The 25,851-nt window shown below is 40.9% G+C and overlaps 1 protein-coding gene across 3 annotated transcripts in view; it reads right to left on the reverse strand.

Moving 5' to 3' along the window:
* rreb1b (ras responsive element binding protein 1b) overlaps positions 1-25,213 on the reverse strand; it is a 37,220-nt gene extending 12,007 nt beyond the window's left edge. Inside the window, exons 1-3 of one of the 3 annotated variants that reach the window (XM_058418436.1) lie at positions 24,854-25,213; positions 1,931-2,017; positions 1,574-1,833 (exon numbers count right to left, since the gene is read on the reverse strand). In XM_058418436.1, coding sequence (XP_058274419.1) covers positions 1,574-1,833; positions 1,931-2,015 — 345 coding nt within the window. In that variant the 5' untranslated portion in view covers positions 2,016-2,017; positions 24,854-25,213. Of the gene's footprint in view, positions 1-1,478; positions 1,834-1,930; positions 2,018-24,853 lie in introns of those variants that run through there. The other 2 variants (XM_058418437.1, XM_058418438.1) reach the window with 2 other exon arrangements.
* Positions 25,214-25,851: the final 638 nt, after the last annotated feature.

Here is a 25,851-nt window from a genome sequence, read left to right on the forward strand (position 1 = left end):
AGAAAAGTTTGTGGTTTTCTTGGCAACATGACAAGCTGTGTGTGTGTGTGGTTTATTATTAGCTTATTAGCTTTGAGAGAGAGAGAGAGAATCTAGTGAGGGAATGTCCGTTTATAGCTGCTATAATGTACATTAGAATGGATGGGAAAAAAGTCATTCTCTAATGAATATAAGCTTCTAATCACTGGCAAATATTGGCTAGATGAATAAAATTCTTTAGACAAACAAAACAAAAAGAATTTTTTTACATTTACAGAATTGGGCCCGGCAGTGGATGCTTGGTGGACCTGGGATTCGAACTCACGACCTATTCCAACACCTTAACCACTAATAATAATAATGTTCCTGTGTTTAATACCTTACTTGTTAGTGCTGCTGAGGTCTAGCACTATTTTTATTCTTGATGCTCTTGTAGTGACCTGACGACGGACACATTTGCGATAACATTGTTGTCTTACTGGCAACGTTGATGACGGAGAACGGCAAACTCGCCTAAACATTGGCCTTGAATGACTTTCAGTTTTCACAGAACTTCAGAATCGGTCTTCAACAGCGTTCCTCTTAAAGCCAAGTGTTGAGAGAACGCTCAGCTCAGCTCAGCTCCTGGTGTGAAACGTGAGAGGTGAAACACAGCCGGGGTGCAGGCAGGCAGGCGGCGTGAGGCTGAGTGGACCGTCCTGATAAAGCCGCTGTGTTTTATGGAAGGACTTCGCACACCACAAGTGGTCTCTGCATGTGTCCTGAAGAAGGCAGCAGCTCCAGCTGGCAGCGAGCATCAAGAACATGTGGGACAGGCAGCTAAACGCATGGAAACACACTCAGTGCTGCTGAATGAAGGCTGGAGGGGGTTGAAACACCTGTTTTTTTCTCCACAGAGAAGCGTTTCAGCCTTTTAATTGGAGGCGCAAGACGCGCTCGGCCGCTGACAAAGGGGGAATTGAGAGGGGACCATTTGCTGCCGTTCGTTTCAGCCGTGCAAACTCCTGCCCTGAGCAGCACCTCTGGGGTGACTTAATGCCAAGAAAACACAAGGGCCACTCGACATGTTTCTTACTAAGCCTTGTTATCTCTCACTGAACACGTGCTTTACTCGTCATTTGTTTAGATGAGGACGTTACACCACATGATATATTGTGTTGATTTTCGAAGTAAAAACAAACGACTCCTTTTCTCATCACCCAGTATACAGGAACCATGCGTTCAAATCAAGCAGATGTTATTTTCGTCATTTTCTTCTTTCCACCAAATAAATATGTGCTTTTACTAGGGGTGCACAAACTTTTGCATACAACTATAGAAGCTATCATTAGCTTCTTTAGTGACATGAAAAGCAAACAGTAATTTGGACTAGAGCTACACTGTTTTGATTTTTTTGTTTAGAGTTTCAATTTTTGTTAAAGGCTGATAAATAAGCAGAAAAAAGAAAAAGACGGAACAGCAGCGAGACAGTTTTGATTCATTTCTGAGCGAACAGTTACCTGATGCATTGTTGTTGCTTGTTAGTGTTAAGTGCAGTAGATGTTTTTGAAGACCCGTCAGATTTACACACAGATTCCTAAAACCTCAGTCGTACCTGGTTCCTCCTGCCGGTGCGGTTAGCAGAGGGAGATTTGCCGGGGGTTTTAGGAGACGGGTTCGAGGCAGCGTCCTCAGCGTCGCCGTTCATTTGGCCAGTGTTTGTTTCAGTATGTGTTGTCGAGTTGGCACAGGACTCTCCGTCTTCCTCTCCGTCATCTTCATCCTTCTGCTCGGCTCCGTCCTTGTCTCGCTCTTCCTCAGTTCCGTTCTCTTTTCCCGCCGCTCCGGGGTGGTCCGGGTCACCCTGCGGCTTCTCTGTGAATCATGAACATTAAGTGAAATTTAAGTAAATTAAGTGCTTTGTATCGACTCATTAAAAAGAGTGAGGCAATCTTTTTCTGTGACGTCGTACCTTCCATCGGTGTGGAAAGCTCCTCTTGCTGCTGAGAGGCTTTGCCATCTTCAACACACCTCTTCTCAGGTAAGGCACTCTCCATGGCTGAAAGAAACAAACGACAAAAATATATCATCCATCATATTGTCTACAGACAAGAAAAATCAGTGAAAATGATCAAAAACAGAAAGAAAGAAGGTAGGAAAAAGGAACGGCGGCCATTATTTTAACAGCAGGTGATGCCTACAATGTCTACAATAAAAAATTATATATATATATATATATATATATATATATATATATATATATATATATATATATATATATATATATATATATATATATATATATATATATACACACACACACACACAGGTATATATATATATATATATATATATATATATATATATATATATATATATATATATATATATATATATATAAAATAAAATGTTTTAGATCTTATTTTATTAAATTTACATTTAAATAATTGAAATCATTACTGAATATATTTTCCCATAAAATAACGGTATCACATAAGGCTTTAATTTTAATTATATTTGTTTTACATGCAAAAACAAAGAAAGAAGGTTGGAAAGAGGAACGGCGGCCATTATTTTAACAGCAGGTGACGCATCCTTCCTGACCTAAGTCGTGTTTTTGTCTACAATGCCATTTCAAGTGGACCTCTGACCTTTCAGCCGAGAGGTCATGGTCCAAAGAGACATTTCTGCACATCCCAAAAAAAGTTCATTCAGTTTGTGTACAAGTTTCTATTACATGTTTGTGTGTGTTGCAGAGACTTCAAATTGTTTCACTGGAAATTTCATACATAAGGAGTAGGATTTTAAAACATATATTAGTATTTATTTTCCTGGGAAGTTTTATATGTGTATAACACTTTACAATGATTTGTTTGTTCATTTATACTTTTAACAATTTCTTGAACAACTATTTGTTTATGTTAATCATTTGCCATTATGAAAAGTAATATTATGCTCATTGTAAAGCAGATTTGTTCACATATGCAAGGTGAAAACCAAAATGTTTTTGATTTTATAGCCATTGAAAGCTGATTCTAGTTCATTTTCCACCGTAGATTTCTTTACTTATTTCTGTGAATTTATTATTTATACCACAAAACAACTGTTAAAATAAATAAATAAATAAATAAATAAATAAATAAATAAATAAATAAATAAATAAATCAATAAAAAAAATAAAAATAAAATGTAGTTTTGAATCTTATTTTATTATTTACATTTAAATAATTGAAATCATTACTGAATATATCTCATGAAATAACTGTTTATCACATTTAGTTATAATTCTAATTGCTTTACATGCAAAAATCATGAACAGCCAGATTTGGAGAAGTCATGGGAGTAGTATGAGAAAAAAAAAAAAAAAAATGCACTTTTAAGAAGCAAATTTGAGCTTTAAAAGATCCCGAGCTTCTCCTTCCTCGAACATTTGATGAAAGGAAGAGGAGTACGAATGAGAGCAACGTAAAGATACATGAGAATCTTCATCTGCTGGGAGAATCCAGCACAAACCCTGTTGTGACAAATGAGTCGAGTCTGACACGCTTCTGCTGCGTATTTCTGCAGAACTCGTCTTTCTGACGGTTAGGGCCGTGTTGATCTTGGCGAGATTTATGACTTAAAGTCGAACTGTGTCGAGGTTTATCTTTATATAGAACTGAGCTGTTTTGTTAATCATTTGCGTCTCCATATGCTCCAGGGTGATGGTCTGAAAGACAGAAGCATCAGGAGATCCCCTAACAGGCACTTGCTCAACTCAGCAGCCGAGCACCTCAGGAAAGAGTTTTTATCTCTCAACTTCCTCTTATAGCACATGCCACACGAGAGAGTGTGTGTGTGTGTGTTAGTGTTCACGCTGCCAAATAGCACCGGAGCTAGCAGATCGAGCATCTATAACAGAGTGAAAGAAGACAGTATGGATTTCAGCGAGAACGCAGAACCTGCTCCTCAACTTACGGGTTACTGGTTTTGAGACGGAACAGTGGCAGAAAAAAAACCCTGGAGGCGTAAAAAGCGTCCATAACAGACTCGCTAAAGTAGCAGAGCAGCGATACACATGAGTGATATGATTTATGGCTTTATGTGAGGAAAAAAAAGTCATTTAAAAAAAAAAAAAACAACAAAAATGTTAGAAGTAAAATTAAAACCAAAAAAATTGGAGTTTGTCTTTTTGTAGTAAACAACAACAGGTTTTTTAAACTATCCAATAGTAATTTTTTAAACATCTGGAATGAAATGAATACGTTCATATATAAAGAATAATTAAAAAAAAAAAAAAAAAAAAAACTACAAATAAATATATAGCCTCTAAACATTGACAATAATCAGTTATACATTGCTCCGCCCCCATCCCCGCCCACCCCCAGGTGTAACTTTACAGGCGGTCTGCTACATTTATTATTTTTCTTGTATAAAATTACATCCTTAAGCCGCCATGTTCACTGGTCAAATCACCAAACACACGTGTCAACCATCTGTGTTACTTTTCCGAATTTTTAGCAAAAAAAAATAAAAAATGTAAACTTTTGTTTAGAAATATCTATCTACAACGGATATGCGATCATCTTGCAAGAATACATAAGAAGATAGAAATAAAATTCGGAGCCACTGTGGGAGGCCATATCTGAAAATGTAACAAGTGCTTGGGCCCCATAGATCGCTGCTGGTGGCAAAATCATTAATGATTGATGACTTATCTTATTCATCACCCGACAGCTTTTCTTTAAACTAATTAAGTTGTAAAATCACAACACAAGATGACACTTTACTTTTTCTATTATCTTACACAATCACCGAACTTCTCAGCCGAAGCATTTTAACCAGCTAAGACGGGTATCTGGCGCTTATTTATGCACAATTTCCCCAAGATTATGTTGTTATGGAGAAGAGATTAGTCTCTTGGGTCGTGCTGCCAAAACTTATTTTGATTGATCGCAGCACAGGAATCAAAGCAGCACACAGAGAAACCACTGCACACTAGCTGGCTGTGACTGGAAAAAAAAAAAACAAAAAAAACTTTGAGGCTTTAAGCGCTGCAGATCGATCATCATAAGTGAAACAACATGCTAACTTTTGATTTAGTCAGATCTGCTTCTTTGCATCGCTGCCCTTCATCTTGAGCTTGGTGGTTTCTTTTCTGAGATTTGAGGAAGTCTGCTTGAGAAAATGCTCAGCTCAGAAAAGAAAAAAAGAAAAAGAAAACGTGTTGCGTCGAAGCATCTCGAGACATCGACAGCCTGCGCCGTGTTGCCGAGAACGAAAAACAGTAAAGGCAAAGGACTGCAGCAGCTGCAGGAGACTGATACTAACAGCCAGAGCGAGAGGAAAGAGGGGGGCCCATCCCAGAGAGAGGAGGGTGGGGCCACTGAGAAAGAGAGACGTTAGAGAGATGAAGCACTCCTAAGAGGAACGAGACGGAGTTAAAGAGAGAGAAAACAGAGGCTGAGGAAGAGAGAGACGGCGGACAGACGACTGGACGATATGGACGCAAATACGCGGAGGGGCCGGGCCGTCTGCGTCTCGCTGAGTGAAATCGGCTCGCAGGCTGGAGAGAGGAACAGTAGGGGGGTTGGGCTGAGAGTCAAAAGCAGGAAGTGGCTTAGAGAGCAGTAGAGGGAAGACTGCTGCTGCTTCTCTCGCTCTCTCTCTCTCTCTCTGCTCCTGTGTGCACATGCTACAGAAGGCTATGATTATCTCTGAGTCCCCTCCCCACCAACCATCATCCTCGATTTAGAATAAAAGAAAAGAAACAGTCAAAGCCACTACACTACATGCCTATTTTTTTTTTAACATGTGCTGCTGCTGTTGCCCCACCCTTATCCATTACTCCACATTAACACAAAAGGCTGTGACTCGACAACCAAACTAACAAATCGTTCATGAAAACATTTCCCAAAACCTGGCTTGTGCCCAATTTCTGCTAACCGATAGAAAATCCACAAGGAATCTTTTGTATATTTTTTTTTTCTCCCCCAAACTTGGAGCCACCTGTCTTGAATCCTTGATACGTTTGTTGACGTGAGAAAACTCTTATCCTGTTAAACTGTGATGGAAGCTACGCACTCCTGGGGGATGCATACCGAGTAAAGTCATCGGGTTTTGTCTCGTCATGCTATTTCCTGTTTCATGCATGGTGGTGGTGTTGAAAGCGTCGCAATGGTCAGAGGAAGAGATGAAGCACCTTACTGAGTTCTAAACTACTACTATTTTTCACTGTCCTGCCTGGCACGACAAGTATGAAAGCCGCCATCGATGTGCTAAATTAGCACCGTGAAAAGGGCAAAAGATGCAGAGAAGCAGCAAAACTGACAACCCAGGATGCACTGGAGAGAGACAATGAGGGAGGAACCGGGCTCCTTTTTTTTTTTTTTTTTTTTGCGTGATGAAAAGATGAAAAAGGAGGGCGGATAAAGGTTCGGAAGGATATGCTACATGTTTCAGAAAGGATGGCTGTAGTGTTGTAAATGCACGCTGCTCTACACACCCACATCTGTGAGTCAGAAAGGCGAGGAAAGAGGAATTCTTAAAACTTCCCTTGGAGCTGGAAAAAAAATAACCTGTGCATATCACACACAATACCTGCATCGTTCCTTCCCAACCTCTTTTATTTTCTACTAAATGTTTTTGAGCAACACAAAGGAATGGAAAGCCTCTCTCTCTCTCTCTCTCTCTCTGCCCTGGTAGAGTAGGGAACTCATGCATTTCCTGTTTGGTGTGGTGGCTGGGAAGGCCTGCGGAATGCCTGAGCCATTCTCCTCCTTCCTTTCCTCTAAACCCCCCTCCATCACTGCTGTTGTGATATCGGCCTCCTTCTCACACGCCACACCGTTCACACCCCGATGCCTCCATACGGTCTCTCTCTAAGACGACATGAAGGGGTGATGTTTGAGCGCTGCAAACTCGCACAGACTCATCTGATCGTGCTACTTGTTCGTTTTATCCTTCATCAGAAGAACTGAATGCCATTCAAAAGGCCTGAAGCTTTGCTTGCAGTGCTGAGAGCTGGGAGTGGTCTGGAATGCATAGCTGCCAAAGTATGCACACACACATGCACACACACACACACACACACACAGATCACCAGCAGATTGAGCAACACCTCTTCAACATCATCCCCTGTACCTTTGCAATTTTCGATGACAGCAGATCCAAAGCAGTGCATGCGATATATTTTATTTAAACCCAAGGATCATTTCAAGCAGTAGTGTCAGATGTTTCTGGCAAGCTTCTATTCTGAGATCAGGGCCAGACACGTCAGAACCACACACACACACAGACACACACACACACACACACTCATTATCCTCATCATTATATTCAATAATGAAAACACTCTCAACCAGCCATGCAACATCGCCTATGAAATAAAATGCACCCACGAGTTCAACCAGCACTACTAACAATAACGAAAGCTGAAAACTAATTCGTTTATCTTTATCCTAATCAGCAGCTGACTGAATCTGGAGCCCATCCTGTGTGCAAGATAGGAATACACCCTGAACTGGAAAACCATCCATTACAGACAAGTCCAACAAGTCCATTACAGAGGGACAATTTAGAGCAGCTAATCTGCCCATCAGTGTGCTTTTAGAGGGTTGAAAAACCCTGGATCATCCATGAAGGTGCGGGAGAAAAGATTCAGAACTTTACACAGACAGAAAAAGCCCACATAGCATCGGTGGAAAACTTACGGGATCACCCGGAAAATCCAGAGTCGAGAGCGATAAAATGGTTTAAAATGTTAGCGCTTCCTGTTCCATTGGCCTTGTTGAATGAGTTTTTGATTACAATGCTTGAAATCTGCAATCAGGTCTGTGACTGGCACGGGTTCAAGATATTTTAGTCTACATCAAAATACAGTAATATCGGTAACACCCCACTTTTAAACTTTTACGTGTCTCGAAAAAGGTAGGACCGTGTTAACCTTCGCTTTTTTCTCCTGGGGATTGCGTTCAGGCTTCAAAAAAAAAAAAAAAAATCATATACAGTGCTGTATTCATTTCTTGATGAACGAACTCATAAAATGATGTAAAAATTGTGTAAAAAGCAACCTTTTATTGGTCACAGAGCTTTAATTATTTTCTGCAATGATCCAAAAAAGCTTCCTTGTTGGCCTACAAAAATACTGCAACACTCTACTGGAACAAGACATCTCTCATAACATAATATTAAAATTATCACCTAATCATTTGGTAATAAATGCATTTTCTGAGTGAATGAAGTTAATAAAGGCTAGACCTTTCAAGGGTACATCTAGACCAGTCAAGGGTACATCTTTTGTATTTCCCTTTTCACCTGGAAACAAACCTCTTTAAAATAATTTCTGTTGGATAATAAAGACCATAAGAACGTGCTACACCGCACTTAAAACATGACAGATGGGTCTTGTTGGTTCCATTCAAGCAACAAGGAAAAGGAATTTGGTATCTTGTCCTCTCTTGCGATGACGAGGTCGAGGGGTCGTCTGAGAAGGCTACAAGACGGAGAGTGACATCATCTCTGAGCACCAGGGTTTTGTTTGACGGTAACAGGAGAACGAGCGTGCTCTTATTCTGCTCGCTAAAGCTGGTAAACTGACACTTCCTGCCACATCAAGGCCGGGTGGGTTTCCAGCACCAGCACCAGCACCCAGATGGACCTCTATGACTCGACGTACAACCGAATCACACTGGTCATTTACACCATTTACATGAGCGCAAAGTGATACGGAGGGATAAAGGGATAAAGAAAGGATGGCCGGATGGGAAGAGCCCCGTGCACCAAAGCAGATGGACAGGATTAGGGGATTAGGAATGAGCAAAAGATGTCAATCCCGATTTCATACCTGCCAGAGGAATAAATGTTTCCCTTCTGGTTAACAAGCGCCGACACATTATAATAAACACATTTTCAGGAGGGGAAAAAATAACCTCACACAATTTCACAACTTGTTTACACACTTCTGGATGAAACCACGTTCTTGCAAGAAGCCTCAGGATCACCTGCTCCTGCATCCAAGAGTGAGTGGCACGGGCAAGTGTTGGCACGACCGGCTATCACGTTCTGCTGGCTCCACAGGCCGTGCGGCTCCTGGATCGGTTTCAGAGCAGTGGAGATGAGGAAGGCGGGGTGGGGAGTGTGGGAGGTGGAGGTTTGCTAAAGGTGGGGGCTGCTGCAGCACATGCGAAGGGAAGGATTCACAGAAAGGAGAACCTTGGAAGGGGATTCAGGCTGAACTGGTTTGACAGCTCATCCCTCTAATCTCCTCACCTTATCTCTCCTTCCATTTAATTCCATCTCCCCCCTCCTCCTGCTTTTGGTACGTCCTCGTTAAGCGATAGGACGCGTTTATTCTGTAGAAACTGACACAACTGTTGCTTCATTCATAAGTAAAACGGTAGATGCTGGTAGCTTAATAGTGGCTTTTCGTCTAGAGCATAATCATTCCTCACGTTCCTACTCTAAAAATATAGTTTTCATAAGATGCAAATGAGGCAAAAAAAAGAAGCTCTATAATAAACATCGTTTCTAAACAATGTAGAACAAACACTTTTTGGAATACTACGTGCAGCACTTTCTTTGTGTTAGCCTTTTGTTTACATTTCTGGCCCTGAAATAGGCTTTAACCCAACCAAAAACATAAAACATAGCTGCACACACCCACGCTGCAATCTGCCCCATTTTTCCTGGAAAGTAACACACAAGGCAAGTTTCAGAAGAGTTGCTGGCCTTGTCAATTTTTTCTCCTCAAGGAAAAAAAAAAGAAAAAAAGACAAACTGCACCTTTAATATGCAGTACACTGGGGAAAAACCAGGCTCAAGAATATAACGCATCCCCGGTTCTCCGTTCTGCTTCATCCTTCTCTTGCATCTTGTGCTTCATCACTCTAAGTAGTCTTCCTCTCATTTCCTGCACTTCGCAGCCTCCCGAGCGGCACTGAACCCCTCATTGAGTAAAATGTGTGAGTCAGTGTTCTGAACCCCTCGACTACACAAACACGCAGTGGGCCGGCCGCTCTGTTGCATTAATCAGTGTGTGTGGATACATAAACCCCATGGTTCATGGGAATACACCGAACTCATTTAGGACTGAATAGACAGAACTGCAAGGGTAGGGAGAAAGAGAAGCAGAAAAAAAGAGAGAAGGAAACAAACCCAAATAGAGAAGCGAGAAGCAAGAGAGCGAATGAATACGAGCAAGAGTGTTTGCATACTGGGTGGACCATCCCTAAGGGGTTAACAGAGAACAGCAGGGGAGAGGAGGAGGAGGAGTGAGACAACGAGAGAGAGAACGAGAGAGAGAGAGAGAGAGAGAGAAAGAGAGGAGGGGGAGCAGAGCATAGAGAAGCGGCACTCAGCTGTCATTTCTAACAGGTGGCCTTGACGCGACCTTTGGCTTTCTTTTGCATACGGCATACATGTTGGTTCAGGCAGTACTGCCGGGAGCTCCAGGTTAAAGGGAAGGGGGTGGATGGATGGAAGGATGGATGGAAAGATAGATGGATGGATGGGAAGGTGGGGTTTAGTGTCGCTGAGACTGACAATCAGCATCCTTCATCTTTTGAGTACAGGCCTAGCAGGAGGATAAGTGTCTTATAATCGGCTTAAAACGCAAAGCGGAGACGCGACTGAGAAGCACACACCTGAATCTCGCTCTTGCACACACACGTACACACTCCACACACTCGCACAGACGCTTGTGGGACGACTTTCTCGCAGCTGCCGTCCGAAGCAGAACCTCACGTTGCACCATAACCCCTGCTGAACTCCTACCCATTTCCAGCACTGCGCATTCCAGGCTATTTAAAAACCCAGGCCCGGTGCACACTTTCCCCAGCCTACACTCCTGATCATTATTTTATCGTTATTACCCCTGGATCTCTCTCTCTTCATAAACACAGATCCAGTTACAGACATTTTGACCCTTGGCCAGGAAGCGACAAATAGTGACAGGTGACCGCTCGTTTTCGGAGCATGTGTTTGACACAGAGCCACGATTTCACTGAACCTACGAGTTAACGTGACTAATACAAACGTTTCCTCGGACCAATCCTGTCTGGAGCGCACGTGGGCTGACGTGTCTTCGGTTTCTTCCTCTCAACCAGTCTAATTAGCCCCTGTTTGCCCCAAAATGAACTTATAGTCATATAAACATGTATAGAGACATGGTGGGAACAAAATTAAAAATAAAGCTTGGCAGGAAGTAGCAGATCATTGGTGCCTGTGGTGAGTGTACACAGCACTCACCACACACTTAGCTCTCTTTGCTAATCTAAAAACTAGCATAACATATAACTAGTAGGAAATTGGATGACAACAACAAAAAAAAAAAGTGCATCAATCATAGAAAAGGCGATAAATTCAACTGTACTGTTCTTTATAATTCTGCTCATCAAAAACAAAAACACCACACACCCACAAGTGACAAGAGTTTCACTCTCTACGAGCCCATGAGAGACGAAGTACAAGCGAGAGGAGAGATTTGTTGCTCGCTAGCGTGAACGCAGGGTAAAGCTGAGGTACAGCATCACAGACAGCTACTGTCTCAGGTCCAGACAATACTTCAGAACTGAAGTAGGTCAGAAAGTGTGTCTGGCAGTGGCGAGTGTGTGTGTGCGTTTCTGCTGAGTCTCTACAGTAGATCTCTCAGTCTCCCCCACACACACACACACACACCTCTCACAGTCTGTATCTCTGTCAGTCGCTCTTATTTCACTTCTTGCTCCCTTCCCCCGCCCCTCGATCTCACCGTTTTATCTTTATCTCCTGAGGTAAACCTTCTGTCAGTCCCATTTAGCTGCTGTCTCTCTCTCTCTCTCTTTCACATACATACAGCATTGATACAACAGTTCTGACTCTCTTGTGTACAAATAAAGTACAGACAGACAGACAGACAGAGACCATGGCATCGTGACTGAAAGTGTTAGCTTTGCTTGAGGGGAAACAAAGGCATTTTCAAGGGCGATAGTAACTTGTTAAACTGTCCTGTAAATCAAATGAGCTACCAGATGAAGACAATTACAAACTAAATAAGGGCGTCTGCAGTACATCATGTCGAGCGTCTACATTGGAGAGGGAGAGACTACTAACTGCTTGGAGATTCCTGAACTAACTTTAACTAAATACTATTGTTGATGTCCTTCGGGTTCTTGTTTGCAGGAGAAACAGTGACTCCAAATTGCCCCCAAGTGTGAATGAGTGTGTGAAAATGTGTGTGTGTGAGATGAACCGGTGGTGTCTCATCCTGGGTGTATTCGCTACCTCACACCACTCAGCGTTCCTGTGACAGATCCACTACAACCTTGACTAGGATCTTACTAAAAATGAGCTAATGATTAAATGTTTCCATGCCCTGGGATCGATCACATCAGCAACATGCTAATCATTGCTAAAGAATGTTTTTTAAAAAATCCAAACATTTAGCCACAGAAGTTAGGTGCTAAGCTTGCTAGCTAACCAAATTATTGTGCTGAATTCTGTCTGTCTACTCAAACAAACTGCTCAGAAGACTAAATAGAAATGAAAACTAGAAAACAGATAACAAAAGCTAAGGGAGTTTGCTAGCATTCTAGCTAACCAAGTTAGCGTTTACGATGAACAAAATATATAAGCATATACAAATCAAGGCTAAATGTGAAGAGGGCTAAAAAAAAAAGTATCTTTAGATGTGAAAACTCGTGTATGTGCGGTTGACTAGCCAGCTAGCTACCACGCTTGGGATTGTAGCATTTCTCATTTGCATGTCATGCATATTCATAGATGTTTTTGGGAAAGATTTTCCCAGGCTTTTGGCTTTGTAAACTTTAATATTTATTGTTGTAACATTCACTTTAACAAACCTTAAACACGCAATACAGTGTGAAGAAAAGACTTTTTCCTCTCGGCTCAGCTCAGCAGCAGAGGCGGCTTTCGATCAAAGTACAAGCCACGTCGCTGATCAGAAACTAACACAGAACCAAACAGTCCAATTCAATGAATACAAAGAAGCTCCGCCCACCGGCCAGTACGGGAGACGCTGTGTGAGTGTGATCAGGTGACTCTTCCTGGCCTATAGTAGTGTGTGTGTGTGTGTGTGTGTGACCAGCTAAAGCCTGGAATGAGTGCGAGATCTTTAGCCTTCTCACACATGCTGTATAAAAACCCACAGCTTTCATCCAGTCAGCTTTCTAATAAAGTGTGCGCTGTAAAAAAATGGGTTCTTCACAACATCAGTCTGTAGCTTCTCTGGCTTGTATTAGGAGTAGTTTAATTAATTCCCATCATTCTCCCACATTCTAACATGTGAAATCTATTACAGACACTCATATCACGGCAGGTCGGAGCGCTGATAGATGGCAGCAGCTTTCCACGGCCGTTCTGTGAGACCAGAGTCCGTAGGAAATCTTTAGAGTTTCAAACAATCCTAATCTTGTGCACTTTGGCCTGTCGGACGTGCTGATGAGATTTAGAGCAATTTATTCGACACACACAGCTTCAGCCAGTTCACAAAGTGCTGGATTGTGATTGTGATTACTTTGACGATGCAGTAGGAGTGCTAAGTGCTAGCCTAACAGCTTTATGGAAGAAAACCTTTACATCCTATTAGAAAATGTCACTATAGCTCATTTAAAAAATAAATTTATCTTTATATCAAGATACACGAGTTGTTTAAACTCTCGATATGAGAAGAACTTCTCACTCTCATAGCTTTAGTGTTGATTATTGTGTGTGTGTGTGGAAATATGGAAGTGCTTGACCTCCGACGCATGTGCATGGTTTACTCGGCTCTACCAGGCCACAACAGGTCGAAAGGTGAGGAGGATATTTGCAGTAACGGACTCCGATGCTACTTTTTGCACCAACCAACCCCACCAGTGTTTATATTTAAATGCGGGCAGCAATACTTTTTCATCCTGTGGTGAAATTATGAATACTAATGAGAGCAAAATTTAGACTTTTCTAATTCCATCCTTTTTCTGTGGTATTCGACCTGATTTTACACTTTTAGTGCAACCAAGGAATCACAAAGTCATCCAGATACCTAATATTGTACATAGAAATGCTTTCTATTTACTTTATATGCACACTACATAAGTGATTATAACGCCATCATATACAGTGGCTATAGATTACTATAGGCTACATAGATATAGTGTACATGTACTTCTGGAAAAATAAGTCGAGATTCGACCATACACGTTGTGAAATTTCTTAAACAGACATAGCCATATGTAATGTCACTTTTAGGAGATGTGTTAAGGAATTGTGCGTTGTTCTATTTAAGATCGAGATCGAGTAACATCGCGGCTCTTTTGAATCGGCGGGTTGAGAAACACGTATTAAACTAAACTTCGTGATTAGCCCACATTCCACAATACTACTGAAAACTATTAATAGATACGAATCAATGAAGTGTAATAATAACAACAACAACAACAACAACAACAACGTTTACTATCCTATAATAAAAGGCAAATAAAACGCTCAGTCTGTGGAGGTGTATTTTAGATTGCAGAATGACACCAAATCAGAGCTAATTTAGGTGAAATACAAACGAGAACAGTGAGAGGGTTGCTCTTGCCATGCAGACTAGCTGAGCATGTCCTATGCCCTGTGATAAGAGAGTTAATATTTACTGCAACCCTGAGCTGAACTGGGCCAGAGAGAAGGCAGCGGTGAACTTTGCCTCGTTTCTATGTTTTCTCCTCCTGCATCACGATCGTTCGCTTCTTTTACAAGATGTTTTACGTTTAAAACAACAACCAAATAAAAAAAAGAAGAGACAAAGAAGTGGAGTTAAGCTGTATTTAAAGCACAGGAGATAAACAGTGAGTGCAGATGAACTGCTAAATCACATGTGGGCGTAGGTGTCATCAGAGCCACTCTAATTATTAGATCGAATGTCATCCTTTCTGCTCAGATGCTGTGAAGGTAAAGAGAAATGCAGGACAACAAAATGGCTCAATGTGTTGCTCTGAGTGGTCAACATGTGACTGAACGTCTCACACCACTGCTCTTTTCATCATCCAGTTCTTTTACACATCAACTTCTCAAACAAGAACAGGTAAAAACTTAACAGTACAAAAAACTTTTCCTATCTTTAGCTTTGGACAGTGATACATTCAACATCCCGTTCTCCAGCTGCACGCTGACTCTCCTGTATCGTGTTGCTAGCGACGGAAGCGATCTGCTTTTCACCTCGCTGTTTTTGGTCCATTGTCTTCGTTGCCACGGGGCATTTAGAAAAAAAAAAGCCTGCTAAAAGAGATGCTGAGCTCAGATGAACCCCTGGGGACGAGGGCTGTGCATTAGCATTCTTTGGCTAGCATGCTCGTTCATTATCTCTAATTAAATTAACCTCCTTGCAAAGAAGGTATAAGGTTAAAGGAATACGCTGCTTTGAGCTAAACCTGTCAGATTGCATATGTCAGCTCCGTGTTCATTAGCGTTACGATTTGGAGAAAAGGCACATGCGGTAGTGCAAACAGGCCTTCTGTGAAGCGGACGCATCAACAAATACCTAAATACAGGTGGAACGACATGCTTTTCATATTATCACACAAAAATAAAGCGAAAGGAATATGAGGAACAGAGGCAGGCGGAGACACTGCGGGATAAATGACAATATGCAAATTAATTACTGGAATTGGAGTATGCGCTAAACCTTTTGTAAATTTGACCTATATAATTATTTTTAAAAATCTATTATGCTTAAATGAACAAACCGGGACGAAGAAACCAGGGCTGCATGATACCACAATACTGAGAAAATCATCAAAAATTATATTAGATATTTATCTGAGGTAACTCCAAACAAAATTATATTTTAAAAAAATCCCCTTGTTATATACGAGGCCATAACAATATAAAAGTTTTCAACTTGTATTTTGAAATGTTCTTTTTCTTTTAGCTGCAAAACAACTGTTTTGCTGGGAGCTTGTTAGCAAAGCTACACATCCTGCTACATCTTATGTATCATAATAAATTCTTTAAACATGGCCATATTTTTTCCATTACATCTCTTACACCTATAAGAAACATCTCTAGACTTTTACCCTCATTAAAAAAGCCAGAATCTATGAATTTACATGACTGTAAATATGAAAAGCCCCCCTCAAGTGTAGCTAGCTGGCTACTTAGCTGCTACAAAATTAGCCTCGTCACTTCTAGACACTGGATTTCTTACTCTAAAGACTATATTTATTATTTCCTAAACCTTTCAAAAACAAACCATATCATTCAAATTTGTCATTAAAATTAGCTTTGTTAACTAGCAGGCTAGTCTGGTGCTAAAAACTAGCTTGTTTCCCTCCCCACTACCCGTCTGTGTGTGTTTTGATTAGCTTTTTCATATTCAAAGACATTCATTTTCACAGCAGCCAAACAGATCAAAATGTTGCACAATAACCACCATGGTGGTGTTTTCTTGTCATGTCAGCTAAATTAGCTTTCTGACTAGCTAACCTCTAGTAAACTAGCTCACATTTACCATGGATGGTATTTTGCTGAATTTTGATTTTTGCCTCGTCATGTTTTTTGAGGGATTGATGTCATAATACCGGTCAAATATAAAGTGTAATAACCTTTGTGTTCTTTGCTAACACTAGATAAATTAGCTAGCCAAATGAACTAGCTAAATTACCTAGCCAAACTAATAATACATAAATACTATTTTAAATAATAATGTAGATTAGCAAATATGGTTTAATGACATTTTTCAGACATATAGTTCCAAGCTAATTAGGTTTTGTTTTCAGATCTACTGAGGTAAATGTCATTTTAAATGAAAGAAAGGTGAATTAAACACATTGTATAGTAACAAATCAGACCAAACTATATGAGAATAAACAGAGACTAGCTTCCAAGCATGTTAGCTGTGCAAAAAATTAGGTTTTTGCGGCCAGCTACTTTTAAACACCACGGGAAAGTCGTCAAAGAAAACGGACATTATCCACCAATTCAATACTATTAGTGCTTAATGTACAATTAACATGTTCATGGTGTAAGGTCTGGTGTTAAACAAACATTCTTAACTTTACATTAGCACACAAGCAGTACAGGCTAAATTTAAGCCTTTAAGAAATATGAAAAAATGATGACAATCTTATAATGAAAGTCTGAAGCTTTTCTAATTGCACCATTGAAATGGAGGATGGCAGACTCTTCGCTAGAGGCTGAGAGCTGAGGCAGAGAAACATCTGTTTCCCATTGCCCATCTCACTCAGAGACTCAGAGGAGGATCTAGCCAAGCTTCTCTTCTCTCTTATATTCCTCCTCACCAAAAAAAAAAAAAAAAAAAAAAAATACATGCATAAATCATTGCCCAATATGGATGATACAACGACACAAACTTCTGGACATTTAATCGTCTAGAGGAGGAACTCTGCTTAACCCTGGAATACGGAATTACTATTTCCACACGCATGACTCTACACTGAAAACGCCTCTTCCACGCCCATTGACATGACGGACATCACTGTCTCATCCTGCAATCATGAGGGAACGAGCCTGACGCTAACGCTAGGTCATCTGCTTATATTTTTTGGTTTCCTCCACCTCAAAAGAGCGCGACACTGACCAGCGGGTGACCTGATGAAGAATGTGTTTTCATAATTCATTTTTTTTTCCTCAAGAGAGCTAGTCGGACGGCTCGAGCACGCAGACTGCCGCTTCAGGAGGAACAGGTTTCGCGGTGTTGCCGCAGGCCTGCTATCCTCCCCCTCAGTCTCTCCCATTTTTCTCTTCCACTCGCTCTACTCCTCACTAATCCTAGAAGCAGGCTTAAACAATCGGCAAAATGCGTGGCTGATGACTAATTATTATTAACACAACCACGTACTTTCAGGTGGAAAACACCTGTGATTTATCAGGTCAGGGCTAGCACTTGTGAACGCCCACAAGATACTCACACAACACAAAACTTTTGAGCGCTCGTTTAAGGACTCAACAAATAAAAAGACGGCATAAAGAGAAGGAGGAAATATGCAAATAATGACCTAAATGTAAACTGAATACCGTAAGAACACTGCTTATAAAACTGCAATGTTTTGAACTTAAATTACTAAAAAAAAAAATCAATCCAATAAATTCTTTCTAAAAAGTAAGGAAACAGCCCAGCCTTAATTCCTAGCAGAGTTTTTGTTTTTTATTTTATTTTTAAAATCGCATGCTTGTTAAGGAAAATGTCTTAAAAAGTGAGCAAAGGCAACCGAAACTAATGATGCATTCCAATATACAAGATCACGTCAGAAAATCCAGTCTGATGGAAATTCCACTACTGACTGACGATTTAATAAACTACCATGAGGTAGCTGTGCGATACACGAGTCTGCAGCATCTTTGTCTGTGCTCGAGACCTAAAAACCATGACAGATCCACACATGGAGAGTCGCTGCCAGCTGCTACAAAACCGTTTAGTCAGCAGCTGAGCTCGGGAGAGAAAGAGGGAGGAGGAGAAGTGCGAGAGAGAGCAAGAGCGAGAGAGAGAGAGCACTAGGGAGACTGTGCAAAGCTCACAGGAAAACAACTGTTTTTAGGAACTTCCTGAAAATTGTCCTGGAGAGCAATTTTATTCATCCTGGAGCAATCGTAATCTTCCCAAATAGACCCTCCCTCCCTTCTTGTTATGACAAACTCCAAACACAATACCAGAGAAGAAGAACTTTTCAGTCTAGCTCGCAAGCATGTTGATGTCTTTGAAACAAAAGTAAACGGAACACCCTGCAAATGGGAGGACGGGTCAGTGGTTGTGTTTGCTAGCTGACGTGTAGCTGCAATAGCGTAGCTGATTTGGAAAGGATGATTTCACGTCACGTCCAGGAAGTGCTTTTACCGCTTAGTCGTCATTTTGTCACATGGAAAAAAGAAATTAGCTTTACTGAAACATTAGCAGCTCTGGAAAACTTCATACGGTACTGAAATGTTCAATGAATGAAGCTCATCGTCTGAAACGGTGACGGTCCTTCAATGAACTGGAGATTTGTATTCTGGCATCACCACAAATAGCTTCAACGGAAATAATACTTTTTTTTTTTTGGTTCATCAGCCAAGTGTAAAAAATTACATAAAAGTATTATAAACCATATCCATTTATAGTTACATTAAGGTGTTGAAACATCCCCCAAACCAGTTTGTTCCTCTTAACACTTATGGTATAGCAGAGTCCAAGGAACAGCTTTACATCTGACGGTTACAAAACACCAACACTAGATGATGTCTTCTCATAAATAACAAAAAAATTAAATATTACAGAGAACTTGACCAGAGCAAGGTATATTAAGAGGAGATGTTATTGTGGAAACAACCAAGAGCGTTAACATTAACCTGTGAAATGCATCATAGCCGGAACTCTGAATAGAGCTGAACCATCAACATCAACAACAAAAGAAGAAAAAAAAAAACGATATAAAGATAAAGAAACTGTAAAACCTACTTTTAACCACACTTTTTCAGTTTCAGGCCTGAGTGGCTACTGGTTCTGTTCTACTAAAGTGAACCGCAGTTGATGAGAGACACCGAGTACTAAGCCTGCACATGAGCTGAATGACTGATCTAAAAGTTATTGATTTCTTCAGTGTGAGCGGCCATGTTGATTCGTCATCAGTCTGCTGAGAAGAATTGAACTTTTAGTGGTTTGTTGTTTGGGAATTACAGCTTGCAGCGTCCCCCTCGATGCTTACAGAGGGACTACGGTTTCAGCAATGGCTTACTGTAACCACCGTCTTTTTTACTTCCTTCATTTACGCACGCTGCTTCATTTCCTGTTATCCTTCTCCCATCTTACAGAGTCTGACAACTCATTCTGCTTTCCTGCATCCCCCCACCCCACACACACACGATTTCTTCTCCCAATTCAGTTTCAGTTTTATCTTCAACGCACTCGAACGGTTAGCAATCCGTATCATGGTGAAGACGTGACCTGCTTCATCTCCTACAAACACAGGTAGAGTAAATCAGTCTACACCCCCGGCACCTACCCAGCTCTCCAATGCTGTCCGAGGCCAAGGGAACATAATCTTATCTAAAATAGACGGGTTAAAAATAGCACAGGAGTGAAACAGGATGCCCACCTCTCCTCTGAACCAGTAATCAAACATCACTAGCAGGAAAGGCACGGACATAACCAGCCGAACCGAGCGATCTTCACCTCTCCATCCGCTCCTGTGTCTAAACTTCTCGTCTAGCAGGAAATAATCTGTGTAGATGTTCGTAATCTTACTGATCACCCGCTTATATTGCTTCGGTTGAGGAGGATACACTGATAAAACATGGATAATGTCTTAAATGATCAATATGTTGAATACAATACCATAAAAATCCGTACAACTAGTAGAAATGTCTTAAGATATGATATTTCTGTCGTCCATCTCGGTGGAGAACTGTGCAATGAAAATAAACTCTCTCTTTTTTTAATTCAAAAAGCTCTAAATATTTTATTGCAAGCTGGAATTTGACTGTTTCAGGATTTTTTGGATGGTTCACAGCCTTCATGGACATCCAAGAAGTACAAATCGTTCTGTTCTTCCAAAAAAAAAAAAGAAGAAGAAGAGAAAATACACCAACAAAAAAGGCCAATTTTTTTTAAAACCAGATCAGATTGAGAGAGTTTAGTTTTTGACTAAAGTGTTGTTTTGTTTAAAGGATTAATATCAATCCTAAACACAAAGCAGGACTATATGTGTGGGTGTGAAATATACCAGAATAAGGAAGGAGTAGTAAATAAATCGGAAAAACAAAAGCAGGTTTATATTGAAGAGGACAGCTGACACACTTGTGTTGAAAAAAATATTCACACCCTCTACCAATAAATCACCCCCATGGGTCTCTTATTACTGCACTTTTTCCATTTGTTTTAGAAAAGATGCTGGACTTTTTTTTTTTTAATTTTTAATGCCTGTTCTGCATGACTACGAGTATTTTTTTTATTTCCATACAAATTCACATGGACGCTTTTCCATCAGACTTTTCATTCTTGAATTCCAAACAATAGCTTGTTCTCTTTCTCATGTCTTGTATATGCTCTATATAAAACACGCTGCTGCATCTTTTCAGACTGCTGCTCATGCTCCGTCAGACACGCAGGAAATGCGACCACCTCCGATTGGTTGGTATCAGTCAGAGAGAGTAAAAAGACAGAGAGAGAGAGAGACTAATGCCATACATCTAAGCCAGTTCTGCAATTTTACCGTCATTCACATGACCGCAGCATTCTTTTTTTTCTTTTTTTTTTGGTGAACTCTTTTGTGTTGCATTTTGTACAATGGGGATTGGTATAATGGCAGTCCAACTTTCCAGAACTGAAAGATTTCCCAACTAAATTCAGAATAATGGTCCGAATTATAATTAGAACACAGAAAGTAATTGATTCCGATTCAGCTTCATCCTGAGCAAGCCTAGGAACTCTTGAAACTTAGCAATAACTTTATTTTGCGCCGTTCTTTATCTGTTCGTGTAAAAATTCCGTTCCTGTGATTAATAAACTCCACACTGAACCTCGTTGTGCTGCTACACGAAGCTGGTGAAAGGCTTGGGCATGACGACTATAGACGACCTGCCAGAGCTGAAGGAAGTGGGAAATGTTCTCGACAATGACGCAAAATTGAGGCTGAAACAAACCCCAGAATACACTGGCAATTTTTAACACTGTTGCTTTGAGATGCTGAAGCAGGCCCTGCATCGTGAAAAGCACAGCACTTTAAACTGCCAAGATTCCTCTCCTGCACCTTGAGAAAAATAAATCTTTTTATTTATTTATTTTTAATTGTATCACAGCATCTTTTTTTAGTCTTACATATTTAGAATACTGAAGCAGCCCTGACATTACCCGCTTGAAGCCTATAAATTTGTTCCATCGTTTATGTATGTACACTACATTGCCAAAAGTTTTGGGACACCCAACTAAATCATTGAATTGGCCCCTTAGTTCCAGTGAAAGGAACGCTTAATGCTTCAGCTTCATACCAAGACATTTTGGACAATTTCATGCTCCCAACTTTGTGGGAAAAGATTGGGGATGACCCCATCATGACTGCACACCAGTGCACAAAGCAAGGTCCATAAAGACATGGATGAGTGAGTTTGGTGTGGAGGAACTTGACTGGCCTGACCTCAACCTGATAGAGCATCTTTGGGATGAATTAGAGCGGAGATTGCGAACCAGGCCTTCTTGTCCATCATTGCCAGTACCTCACAAATGCACTTCTAAAGAATGGTCAAAAATTCCTATAAACACACTCCTAAGAGTGTCTTCTTCCCAGAGGAATTGAAGCTGTTAGAGTGGGCCAACTCCATATTACATTCATGTGCATGTGAAGGCAGAAGTCCCAAAACTTTTGGCAATATAGTGCATGTATAACTAGCATTCCCAATAGAACTAACTATTCCACATTCACATCATCACAATACTGAATTCAGTCTGATATCAGCATCTGATGAAGTTCTGTTACAGGAAATGAATCAACGACAGGGTGATGTAAAGAGGTGTTTCCAATACAGCGCGTGTCTTATTTCTCACAAACCACACCGATTTCTCAAGAATTATTCATTAAAGAATGACACATCATCCTTTTAAACAGAGACACCTGTAACTTTGTGGAATGCCTGTGAGTTTATTCCTGTTATCGCTTACCCCTATAAAACGTTGTTTCTTCAACCAACCTATTTTTCCTCTCTAACAACTCTAAATCATTTAGACAAGAGCTTTCCGTGCGCTCCATCTTTAGCTGTCTGCTCAACTGCACAGTAAACTAGATTTTCTAGGCGCCTCCATCCACTGGTTTCGCCTGTCAGACTTGTAATTATGCAAAACACGATTCTTTATCCATCTGACCTCCTCCATCAGGGCTTAACAAGCCTGCAAGCCTGGGATCTTTTCCAAAACTACATCCTATACACTATATCCTGCAAGTTTTGTCTGAAAGCAAGAAATGCCAACAATGCAAACAGGTCCGAACAATAAACCCGAGGACCGAATCCACATAATGCAGGATGTCATTCACAGGGAATAAGGTAGTGGTGGTGGTGGAGGCTTATGTCAGACACAAGGTGACCTTAAATGAGTTAAATACATTTGAAAACCAAATTATTAAAGCTGCAAAGCACAGGCTTTTTAATTAAAAGAATAGCAGGGTGTTAATGGCATCACGAAGCTTTCATAGCGCAGACAGAAAGTTGGAACTAATATTAGGAAGCTTCAAATGCGAACTCATTAGCATGTCTAAAACTTACACAAACAAACTTTTTAATATGAAAGTATGAAAATTGTCCTTTCGAGCATGGAAACAACCGCTGTGGTCATTTATACGAGTCACGGAAACTAAAGAATCCATCAATCCACTTATATTAGGATTATTTAAAGTTTCCTACAATGCTGTTCTACCTGTTGATAGTCTTCACCCAGGCTTTATCTTTAAAGAAAGTGATGAGGAGGTGAAAGACTAAAGTGACGCTGCATCTTGCTAATACCAACACCAACACGCTAACTAGCAAAGCTCCATAACTCGCCCTAGAGCTCCGTTGCATTCTGGGAGTGCACCGACATTAAAACCTCCCTATGTTTCCTCCTGTAAAACTCGTGTGACATCACTGCAAGACAATTTCTACTTCAGGACTGATCACTTCAAAAGCAGCCAAGCGAATTAGCACCAGAAAATACACAACATGACCATATGTAAATGTTTCATGAGTTTAAGGATGGAGTCATTTAGAGAGATTAGATTTGATGGGTTGCTATGTTACCCGTGTGTGGTGGTGGTGGTGGTGGTAAAGTAAGCTGAAGAGTTAAGGGTGTGAATCAGTGGTGGTGGTGGATAGCTTTGCATCTGCAGGCCTCCTCTAGTGTAGAATTTCGTGACGGAATGTGAACGTGTGAACGGCGGCTCATGCGGATGTGCACTTTTCTGCCTCTCCAAAGAGGAACCATGATAGGCGGATGACGAGGAGGAGGAGGAGGAGGAGGAGGGCGCACAGGACACCCATCAAGGGAACATCAAGGAGAAGCCATGCACACGACAGGGACGAGTGTGGAGAAAACAACCAAAAAAAACAAAAACGAATAAATAAAACAAAACTTGGAAACTATGTTTCCGACGTGGTGCGAGCTGAAACTATTTCCTAACGCGCTTTTCTAAACTTCTTCTCTGAACAGAAAGAGCAACTTCCTCTTTCAAGCTGAACACGTTCCCAGTCCAGAAAACTAGCAACATCAGCCTAGGAGTGGAGTGAGTGTGTGTACAAATATAACTCATGATGTGTTCAGATATCCACGCGACAAATCCAAAAGCGGAAATAAATAAATAAATAAATTGCGCAAAAAAATAAAGAACTAATACGCGCGAGCAAACGTCCTGGCAAGGTCAAACCGTGTAGGGAAACGTGTAGATCCCCCCCCCCCCACCGCGTCCGCTCCGACCAAAGTCCGGAGATGTAACTCAGATGCTCGACGGATCATTAACTTTTAACGTCGAATAAAGCACGAGCAACAACAACAAAAAAAACACCCCAGAAAGACTCTCACACGACCCTCCGTGAGGTGTGTTTCCGTTCCCGGTCGCCCAGGTAGGCGAGTTTTACACGCAGGTAAAGTTGCTCTAAACGCACGGTCGCATTCCTGCACGCTTTCGGAGGAGAGAGAGTGAAAGCAGGAAGAGAAGGAAGAGAGGAAAGAAAAAAAAAAACCCCACACACACTCCGAACATCATCCTGGCGATCTCTCTCTCGCTCTCTCTCTCTTTTTCTCCCCCCCCCCAACAAACACTGAGTCTTTTTCTTCTTTCTCTCTCTCTCTTTTTTTTTTTTAAATCTACTTTACGCAGGATAAAGAAGTTCACATCGAGCAAACGCAAGCACGAGGCGTCGAGATGCGAAGCAAAGACAGAAAGAGAGATAGATAGAGAGGAGGGAGAGAGAAAAAAGTTTGTTAAAGTTGTAAAAGACTCACGGTGGAGTAGGTCCGGGCCGGCCAGCCTGCTGCGCTCCGTGATGATGGTGAAAAGCAGATGATGGACTTTGGAGAGAACGAAAGGGGGGAGAAAAAAAAAAAACCTCCCACTGCAACCTCGTTCCGGAGAGGAGCGCCCAAAATGGCGTTTTTAGAGGATGTTCAAAGTTCGTCGACTAACCCCGGCGCATTGTTTTCCTCCTCAAACGCTCAAAAGAAAGAAATCCGTCGACGTTCCTCGCGAACACGGAGTAGAAAAGTCACTTTGTGGCTCTTTTCTTGTTTGGTCCGTCTTCCACACGCGTTCCGAAGCAGCGCTGCTCCCTAAAGCTGATAAGCGGCTGCATCACGTGTTGCTCGTGCAGTCTCCAAGGGGACGGTGCTGGGGAGGCTGCGAGCATCTCTACGGAAGGGGTGGGGTGGGGTGGGGTATGCAAAAGTTAAACCCCCTTTATCACAACCATATTTTATTTCTTTATTTCTTTATTATTTATTTATTTTTTAAACTTAGCCAACTTTCACACAGAGGCGGTGTTGTTTCAGTCTTCCTGAAAAAGTCCTCAGTCAGACAGGAACAGCCTGTGTCACTACTCCTGGTTTAGAATCACTTTTTAGGTGTATATATATATATATATATATATATATATATATATATATATATATATATATATATATATATATATATATATATATAGTTATAATAATATAATATTGTTTAGGAGGTTTTGTTTTGTTTGTTTGTTTGTTCCAATCCTGGGGCATTTGCCTGTTTTATTGTACAAGATATTCCTAAAATGTAAAATGTGTCTTACAATCTCAGACGCCATCAATTTTCAACTGATAAATATTGATTGATTGATTGATTGATTGATTCGTTTTCAGTAAACACTGAGTGCCCTACATACCAATCTCCTCCTAATTTATTTCAGATTACTTTACAAGATTTGTTCATCTTAAAATTCCGCTTTATCCTGGTCAGCTGGTCAGTATCTGTGTGG

The sequence above is a fragment of the Hemibagrus wyckioides genome, linkage group LG20, assembly GCF_019097595.1.
Source record: "Hemibagrus wyckioides isolate EC202008001 linkage group LG20, SWU_Hwy_1.0, whole genome shotgun sequence".
NCBI lineage: Eukaryota > Metazoa > Chordata > Actinopteri > Siluriformes > Bagridae > Hemibagrus > Hemibagrus wyckioides.